At 45.5% G+C, this 9,501-nt stretch overlaps 4 protein-coding genes across 4 annotated transcripts; 3 read left to right on the forward strand and 1 right to left on the reverse strand.

The window, feature by feature from the left end:
• Positions 1-590: 590 nt before the first annotated feature.
• PCYB_147090 (myosin A tail domain interacting protein MTIP) lies at positions 591-1,419 on the forward strand (the record flags this gene model as incomplete). Its single annotated transcript, XM_004225180.1, has 2 exons — positions 591-1,204; positions 1,323-1,419. 2 exons carry the CDS (start codon positions 591-593, stop codon positions 1,417-1,419), a joined length of 711 nt encoding a protein of 236 aa, XP_004225228.1.
• Positions 1,420-2,580: 1,161 nt separating this feature from the next.
• On the reverse strand, positions 2,581-4,164 carry PCYB_147100 (hypothetical protein; the record flags this gene model as incomplete). The annotated part of the gene is made up of 2 exons (XM_004225181.1): positions 2,581-3,469; positions 3,701-4,164. 2 exons carry the CDS (start codon positions 4,162-4,164, stop codon positions 2,581-2,583), a joined length of 1,353 nt encoding a protein of 450 aa, XP_004225229.1.
• A 2,363-nt stretch (positions 4,165-6,527) lies between these two features.
• On the forward strand, positions 6,528-6,857 carry PCYB_147110 (hypothetical protein; the record flags this gene model as incomplete). Its single annotated transcript, XM_004225182.1, has 1 exon — positions 6,528-6,857. One exon carries the CDS (start codon positions 6,528-6,530, stop codon positions 6,855-6,857), a length of 330 nt encoding a protein of 109 aa, XP_004225230.1.
• A 923-nt stretch (positions 6,858-7,780) lies between these two features.
• PCYB_147120 (hypothetical protein) lies at positions 7,781-9,046 on the forward strand (the record flags this gene model as incomplete). Its single annotated transcript, XM_004225183.1, has 2 exons — positions 7,781-7,846; positions 7,919-9,046. The coding sequence occupies 2 exons, from the start codon at positions 7,781-7,783 to the stop codon at positions 9,044-9,046; spliced, it is 1,194 nt and encodes a 397-aa protein (XP_004225231.1).
• Positions 9,047-9,501: the final 455 nt, after the last annotated feature.

A 9,501-nucleotide genomic window follows, 5' to 3' on the forward strand; every position in this document is an offset into this window, starting at 1 on the left:
TTTTTTTTTTTGATGTTGTAACGGCATGGTGTTACATTTTAAAAGTCTCCCGTTTAACTGCAGTTGTAAAAGGTAAAATTAAATTTTCATCACAATTAAGAAAGTGGCACACATCTTCAACACTTCTCCTTTTGTGAATTGATTTATTTGATAAAATTAAGTTTCTTCGCTTATTCGTTTTTGCGTTTTGCGTTTTGCGTTTTCGCGTTTCTGCATTTCTGCGCTTGTGCGTTTTTCGTTTTTCGCTTTTCGCTTTTTCGTTGCTGCGCCCCTTTTTTTTTCTTTCAATTTTAGCAGTCTTTAAAAACCTGTGCCATTTTTAACGCACACACACGTTCATCTATACCTTTCCCCCGAAAAGGCGCGTGTGTTTAAGGCACTTTTCGTTGCAAGTGAGAAGATTCACCCGTCCTTTACACTTCACGAAGGCAGTGCATCGTCGCAACCGTTGTTTTGTTTTCGCCTATTTTTAAGAGGAAAGTCGCTTTCCCGTGTTTGCTTTGTTTATTTGTTCGGCACATCCCCCATTAGCCTCGCTATCCTCTCACAGCGCTACCGCTTTACCGCTTCCTCCCCCAATTGTCGTAAAAATGGAAAAGCAATGCCCCGTGTGCTACTTTAACTTGCCTGACCCAGAATCAGCCATCGCCCCGTATGACACCGAACTGAATTATTTCATGTGGGGACCAGGCTTCGAATGGCAACCAGAACCAGAGGTTAAAAATATATTAGTAGAGGAGGAAAATTATGAAGAGTCTGAACAATCGGAAGAATCAGTTGCAGGGTTAGAAGAGTTAGACGAAAAGGTAAGTCGAAATGAAGCCAAAAATATGTTCAATGATAAGAGCAGCAATGGAAAAGTAACCGTACAAGATGCCTCACGTAATGCCAGGAAATTGGGACTAGCTCCATCAAGTTTGGACGAAAAGAAAATAAGAGACCTGTATGGAGATTCTTTAACCTACGAGCAGTATTTAGAATATCTAACCATGTGTGTGCACGATAGGGACAACATGGAAGAGCTCATTAAAATGTTTTCACACTTCGACAATAACGCCTCTGGATTTTTGACCAAGCACCAAATGAGGAACATTTTGACAACTTGGGGTGATGCCTTGACCGAGAAGGAGGCCAACGACGCGCTCAACGCGTTTTCTTCGGAGGACCGAATTGACTACAAGTTGTTCTGTGAGGATATTTTGAAGTAGGCGCGGAGCAGAAGTGTGTCAGTCGAGAAGTGCGTCTGTCGAGGAGCGCGTCTGTCACCGTCGCAGGGTTAGTGTTATTGTGATTGTTACTGTTATTGTTCGTGTTCGTCTTAGCCTAGTCCTAGCCCTAGCCCTCTACTTCTCCAGCCCCAGCTGCAACCTCAACGTTCTCCATTTTTTTCCTTTGTTCCCTGACCACCACTTCTTTTAAATAACCAGCGCCAATACACCATCTGCGCAAAGGAAGAATGGCGAGCGCTTGTGCTGCCCATTTGGTTTAATTCGTTTGACGCTGCGTCATTGCGCTGTTGAACCCTAGTGGCACCTTGATATCTTGCATGCAAGCTATGCGCGTCCTTCCGCGTTACAACTCATTCTGCCATGTGCCTCAACTGCTTTTTTTTTACACATTTTTTTTTTTTAAGAAAAAAAATTAAAAGTTATCATGGATGATGTCCTTTTTTTTTTTTTTTTTTCAAGACTCATTTTTGTTGAGTTTTCCGTCCGTGTATGTGCCCCGAACCTTCGCTACGCGTAACGTGCAAAATTGGAAAAAGGGAAGAAGAAATGGGAGGAGAAAGGGAATGAAAAAATGGAGGCAAGAATGGAAAGAGAAAGGGAATGAAAAAATGGAGGCAAGAATGGAGGGAGAAAGGGAAAGAAAAAAATGATACCTTCTGGAGGAGGTGAACTTTTCTTTACCCCCTTTTCCATCAAATTTGATGATAAGCAATACTGCTTGTGGAGAGCTGTGGGAAGGGGAACGACATCGTGCCCTTTTTAGGATTATCCACCCGACTCGTTTCAACCATGGCAGAGAGTTTGGGCAGCGTAGAAAGGAGTGTTCGCAAGTTTGTCAGGTTAATTTTGGCACACTGATTGGTGGGGCAACTGTGATTGATGTGGTAACACTGATTGGTGGGGCAACTCTGATTGGTGTGGCAACACTGGTCAAGTTCGCTACGCTAATGCTAATCACGTGGCCAACGCAAAAGGCACAAATGAGGAACTAAAACAATGACGCATTAGCAAACGTTGCACATGAGGTGATATGTGTAAAAGTGGCGTGCTGGAGGAGTGGGTGGATGTAGGAAAGGTGTCTCCCCCCCTTTGGCAAGCTTTAAGTAGGGAAAGGGGGAACAATGTGAAAAAGGGCTACTGGTTTGCTACACCAGAATGTCGCTGGAGTGGGGGGTGGACTTAAACGGAGGAAGGTCCCCCTTGACTGGAAGTGCCTCAGGTGTGGGCAGCTAACCCGGGTGTACTCGCTTCCGTTACAGGGATGATACATGGTTATTGCGCGGCCCATACTGCGTGCTACCTCCGCTCCCGATCCGGCTTCTGACTCCGGTCCCGCTTCTTCCCCCCGCCATCAGCTGAGCTGGAGGAGGAACCAGTAGAAGTCAGCGAATAGGTAGAGGGACAAGTTGGCGGGGTGGTCAGGGGAAGCACGTCCTTGGCCAACAATCTTAACAGTTCTATTCGAATCTACAAAGGACTCATTAATCATGTTTATATGGTCTTGATAGGAACACAATTTGGTTGAAAAAATTATTAGCAGTAGGCCATTAGATGAGACACAATTTTTCGCTAAGCTGATAAGCTGGACATACCTTTTCTCCCCTGACATGATAAACTTGGACTTGGGGATTAAATTGGGAGGGTCCAAAATAACAATATCGAAGAGTTCTTTACAGTTTTCCAAAAAGGTGATTGCATCGGAGCAAACAAATTCAATATCTTTATTTGTGAGGTTATTTAGGGAAGCTGATTTTTTAGCTAGCTGCGTAAATTTGCTATCCTTTTCTACACACAACACCTTTTTAGCCTTCCCCTTTTTTGAGCACTGAATCCCAAAGCATCCTACATAGGAAAACAGGTCCAGGACTTTCTTATCATATGCATAGTCGGATAGCAGTTGTCTTAAATGTCTTCTATTGTGAAACCATCCTGTGTTTGGAGAGCTTAACATATCTATAAAAAAAAAACAACCATTTTCTGTTAACATGACTTGTTCAGGTAATTTTCCGTGTACAATTTTTTTGTAAATATGTAATCTCTCATTTAATCTTTCTTTATTGTCATTTCTAAATAGAATAGCCTTTGGATTTAATACTTCCATGACTGCCTCGTTAATGGTTGCTGCCAGGAGTTCCATTCCGAGAGTTAAGTGTTGAATGACGATGTAGTCATGGTATCGATCGATGATGAGTCCTGGGAGATTGTCTCCTTCGCCATTGATGAGTCTGTAGGACGTGTCGCTGGGAAGGAGGGGTGCTTCGGGGGGGGGACCGCTTTGATTTTTGGGAATTGCGCCTATGGGAGGGATGGCTGTGTCTGTGGAGAAAATACCCCCTGTGGGTGATTCACCCGAGTTGAGGCTTCCCCCCCTGTTGGGTGATTCGCCCGAGTTGAGGCTTCCCCCCCTGTTGGGTGCTTCACCCGAGGTGAGGCCTCCCCCCCAGTTGGCACGCCTCCCCCCCTCAACCAACTTGGAACGCCACGCCAAGGCTTTCTTCATCCGCTCCACAAAAAAATTCACGTTAACAGAAAAAAGCGCATTCGTACTTATTATCCTGGCCGTAATTAGCGCATACGGATTGAATGTAGCTACCCCAAATGACTCATCATTTTCGTTCTTCACATTAACAAGGGTGAGTGGGTTTCCTTTCAGTTCCCCTATATTTTTAACTTCATTGCTGTAAACGAAGGGGATGTTCCTTCTTAACCTGTTGTCATGGGCATGTTTATTTTCGTTTCCCTTTAAATATAGGTCTGGTCTCGTGTGGGCCTTATCCACGTACTGCTCGTGGTGGTACTTAAGTAACTCTTCCCCAAATTTTGTGTTTTTCTCGAACTTTGCGTGTGCGAAGAATCTGAACTGTGCTGCTGCGTGTTGGCGGCATCTCTGTCTGTTGAATTTTATTTTGTTGAATTTTATTTTGATGAATTTCATTTTGTTGACTCTCCTCTTGTTGACTCCCCTCTTGTTGACTCCCCTCTTGTTGGATTTCCTCTTGCTGACTCCCCTCTTGTTGAACCCCTTTTTGCCATTTGGGTCCTCAAAACTTGAGGGGCCTACTACATCTCATGTGCGTTCCTCCTCACGTGTACACAACGAAATGGAGAAGAACATGTTGCTTTCTCGGCAGGAACGCGATTGTGTGCGTTTCTTTGGACTTATCTCGTCTCCCTTGGGTACAGAGGTAGAGCCACGTCATCGCCCCCCCAAGTGTTGCCCTGGGGTGACATTTGCTTTACCCCTTCGGATAGGAAAAACATGCGAACAGTGATTTTGCCATGTGCGAGGAACCTAAACTATTGCTGCTACTTTGTCGAAGCGGAAGAAAAAATAAAAAAAAAAAAAAAAAGAACAATTCACTTTTTTCCTTTGTACCATTTGAAGGACGCGAAGCGGGACCGTACTGATGCAATTTTGTCCTTTCGCCGTTGTGCAGTTGGCATCATCGTTACCTCGATACTTCGTTGCTTCCTTTTTTTTGCCGTAGCTCCACTGCTGAGCAACACGCAAGAGTCAAAGTGGCCATTTTGGTATCCCCCTTCCTATAGCTTTTTTTTTTTCTCTCTCCCTTTTTGGGGGCCCCAACTGGGAAAAAAAAAAAAAAAAAAAACTAGCCATATAATAGCTAGTAATCAAATTGGGATAAACTACAGTAGTGTAGGGTGGGGGAGAGAGAACTGCTCCCGGCCATACGTTAAAAATAAAAAGGAGGCCTAAACTTTTTCCCTCTTGGTGAAATTAAAATTGGAGGATAGACGAAATTAAGGAGAGTGTGAGGGGTTGAGCTCAGCAAGTAACCCCCACAATCCATAGGTACTTGCTCCCCATTTTTCAATTTAAAGGAGAGTTATACAATGGAGTGGACATTCCTCACCGAGTGGCAAGCATACTCTCTTAACCCTTTTGGCAGAAAAAAAAACAGAAATTGCTTTCTCCCTCCCAGTTGAGACGTTGTGTTAACAAATCTTGCACAGTTTCGTGAAGGTGGAGAAAACACTGCCTGGGCGAAGGAGTACGTTCATAGACGCAACTTCCCTAGTAGAGACTCATCGCATATGCAATCCCCCCATGTGAGTAAGCAATGGAAGAATACTTGAGGAAAAGGTACCTGGGGAAAGAGCCCAAAAAGGACAAGCGGAATAAAAAAAGTACTGTAAAAATATATGACAGTGATGATGAGGAAAGGAAATTCCATTCACATAGAGGAGGAGAAGATCCCCCTTTAGAAGATGACCCTTTCGTGGTGGAGGAGTCGGACGGAAGTTCTGATATCCCCATAACTGTCACAGGAGATAATAACGTAGAAATTGTGAATATATCAAAGGAATGTAAAAAAAAAATTTTTCAAAGTTTGAACGGAGAACTCACACGAGGGAAGTTGATTAAAGAAACGAAGGAAGAAATGTGCAAGCTGAGTGTTAAGAAATTGAGAAGGGGGAGGGACAGGTGCAGTCGTGGAGGACAAAGAGGAGGATCTACTGGTGGAAGTAGCAACAAGAGTGGTGGATCATCGGGGGGGGATTCCCAAAATAGGGACTTTTCTAGGCATGGCGGTGGAGGAGGGGGTCGCGCAAGGGGTGGCAGTAGTGGCGGTGGCAGTGGCGGTGACTCCGATTTGTCACCCCCGAGGAGGTTAAGGAGTGGTGGAGGAGGAGGACGAAAGGGTCGAAATCGAAGTCGTAGTGGCAGTGGCAGCGGGAGTGACTCCGATTTGTCTCCCCCGAGGAGGTTAAGGAGTGGGGGGCGAGGAAGAACGGGTCGAAGTCGTAGCAGTAGTGACTCCGATTTGTCTCCCCCGCGACGGTTACGAAGTGATGGAGGAGGAAGAAAGGGTCGAAGTCGTAGTGGCAGTGGGAGTGACTCCGATTTGTCTCCCCCGCGACGGTTACGAAGTGGTGGAGGAGGAAAGAGGGTCGAGTCTGAGCCCAGTTCCAAGCATAGCAGTGAAGACAGTAACGACGCACGTGACGATAGGGAACCCCCGCGACCTCGGGGGAAAGGCAAAAAAAAACAAGCAGGAAGATCCCCCGAAAAAAACGAAAAGCAAAACATTGGGTCCACCATCTATAGGGACAAAGGAGGGAAAATCATCTCGAGGGAGGAATGGATCAGCAAACAGAAGGTAGAGATGAACACCAAGTATAGAAGAATCGGAAAGAAGGGAGGAAAAGAGGAGGAAGGAGAGGAAGAAGGAGAAGAAGAAGAAGAAGGAGAGGAAGAAGAACACCAAGACAGAGAGAAAAAAAAAAAAAGACTCGAAGGAACTAGAATGGGCAAGTGGACTGATTCAAAAAGAAATGAGAAAAAAAAATTTGGAGGAAAATGACAAGTTGCTAAAAAAAAAAAATATTGTAAATTATGATTACGACTCGGATTACGATGTAGAGTTAAGGAAGGCGAAGAGGAAGGAGGATCCCATGAATAAGTATTTGGCTGACACGAAGGAGCAGCCAGCAAAGGCCATGTGTCGGTATCAGTCTCCCTATAACAGGTTCAACATCCTCGCCGGCTACAGGTGGGACGGCGTTGTGCGCGGAAATGGTTTTGAAAAGAGGAGATTCGAGGCGCTCAAGCTGAAGCAGCATCGGGACAAAGTGGCCTACCTGAACAACGTGTCGGACTTGTGAGGGGGTGGTGGTTAAGCGGTGCGGCAGTCATGCTGTGAGGCAGTCACTCGGTGAGGCAGTCACGCGGTGCTGTGACCATGTGACCATGTGGCGACGATACCACGCCGCCTTACGGCTTAATTTTTTTTTGTTGCCAACCCGAGTTCGTGACCCCCCCCGCCCGTGCGCACATTTAACAGGATTGATTAATTAGCGAGTTAGGACCACGGCAGGCATAGAAATTATGAACCGGATGAGCCACACCTAGCGTTTCTTATACGCATTTTGATTCCTTCCTGTTCAGTTCCTGTCACGTGGTTGGTATTTTTCCCCTACATGTTTGTCGTCCCGATTTGCACTTGATTTTTTTTTTTTTTTTTAAAGCTAATCCCCATACCGGGTCAAAAATGACAAAGTGGAGGAGAAAAAATTCCCAGTGGGGAGTTGGCTTATTTTTTTTAAACAAACAACTGCGAAGGGGTAACGAATTTGTAAAGATATAAAAAGGCTTTACAGGTTGTGGTGATGCCAGCAAAATTGCTGAATTTGTTTTCTTCCGCTCTGTGGAAGGGGCAAAACTGATAGATGTTGATTCCCTTTCACTCGGCACGGCATGCCATCGGGAGGGGCTTTCTCAGGGTTCCCCCAAGGCACGTCAGGCAAGCGGTACGTCGGGCAAGCGGTGCGTCAGGAAAGCGGTACGTCGGGTGGGAGAATACGCCTACCTACATAAGAACACGTATGTACAGCTGCACGTCGTTCATTTCTCCCTTGTGTAGGGGGTGGAGCACAACGCTGTGACCGACCGCATAAGTGTCGCTCCTCCACGCAAGTATGCATCGCTGCTATCATCATAAATGGGTGTACCTATACGAACAGAATCCGTACCATATGCATGCCCATTCGATTGAAGAAAGGAAGTCCCCCGTTTAACTGCGCACAGAATGAATAACCTGCGGAGGGGAGTCACAACCCGGTGGTGTAGCGGAATGCTCAGGAGAGGAATCCAAGTAATGCGCGCAGTGGACATGAGAAGGAACAACCACCTGGGGAGGAACATATGGACCCTATCACATCAGAAGAATATAATACGTTTGGCGAAAATACAACGAAGGGGATTCTTTTTTAAAAGCGAAAAAAATGACATCATAAAAAACGAAATTGAGGAAATTTTAAAAACGGATAAGAAGGACCCCCTGATGGAAAGGGGGTGGATAAAGAACGTGAAAGAAGGTGAAGACTATTCGGGGGGGAGGAGTGAACAGAATGAACCACCAAGGGAGGGTGGCCAAAATGAGTATAAGAATAAAACAGGGAAATTTAAAAGGCTGTTCATTTTTATTGCCTTCCAAAGCATCCCCATCGTGGGCCTTATGTACCTGTTTAAGTACATAGAGAGTGTCAAATTGGCGGAGCTCAATTTCACATTCGAGTCTTCGGATGATATTATAAAAGAGGTCCTCAAGCTCATAAAGGGGAATTCGAAATGTTTTTGTATGTACTCGGAGGGTGATGAAATTAAGACGTTTTTCGTGGACCCCTTGGGTCCCGAGGACTCCGAGGTGAACTACGAACCAGGAGGGGCAGACACGGCAGGCGCGGCTTATGCGGCAGACGCGGCATATGCGGTGGACGGGTCAGTCTCGGCAGAATTAGCCTCCCCGGGGAATCACCACGATGGGGCCAACGGGGGAAGCCAGGCGGGGACCACCCCAAATGGGGAGCGGCCAATTGGAGAGCCCCCAGAAGCACCGCCCCCCAACGCCCCTTCGAACCAAACGGATGACTTAACAAAAATATTTCTGTCATTAGACAAGACGCTAATGCATAAAGTAATGAACGTGAAGTCTCCCAGGGAGTTCCCCTTGAATTACCTTTACTTCTGCATCTCAAAAAATACGGAAATTTACAATTTTGTAAAAAAAAGAAACGAGTTGGTAAGTCTCCTTTACTCCGATGATGCAAAAAACGTGTATGTCACATTGACAGGATCCGCTTCGATTATTGAAAATGAAGTTATACGAAAGGTAATTTGGACAGATAGATGGTCCTACCTCATTTCGGATAACCTCCAAGACAATTATGTGTTAATTAAATTCACGCCATCTACTGTCTCTCTTAAAACCATTGGCTTTAAGAACCAGCATTGGAAGAGTAACATCGTTCGCCGCTCCATGACGGATGACAAAATGGCTTGGGTGAAGGCCTAGCTCGGGTGAAGGAATAGCTCGGGGGCGCATCATCCACTGTGGGGCAAATGGCTCTTCCCAGGAGTAAATCATGACGAACAGAAACGGGGAGCGCAAAAGGGGGAGCGCAAAAAGGCAAAAGGGAGAAAACGCAAAAAGGCTAAGGTTTCCCTCCGCACACGCACATACGATAGAACCTGTTGCCTAAGTTTCACGTGACAACAGTTCTGTGTAGAGCATACTGATGACAACGTTCAGGCAAAAATGAACTGCGTGAAAAATGACACAGTTATGGGACAGGGAACCCACTTATTATTTTACACGCCACACTTTATACAGTATACGAACGGAAAAATATTTTTCAAAAAAGGGAATGGGTGCGTAAAAAGCACAAACGCATTTTTGCTAATTCAAGTTCTCCACTGTGATGAGAAGCGGCATTTGCAAAATTGACAAAACGATTATCGTGTATTGTT

The sequence above is a fragment of the Plasmodium cynomolgi genome, chromosome 14, assembly GCF_000321355.1.
Source record: "Plasmodium cynomolgi strain B DNA, chromosome 14, whole genome shotgun sequence".
Lineage (NCBI taxonomy): Eukaryota > Apicomplexa > Aconoidasida > Haemosporida > Plasmodiidae > Plasmodium > Plasmodium cynomolgi.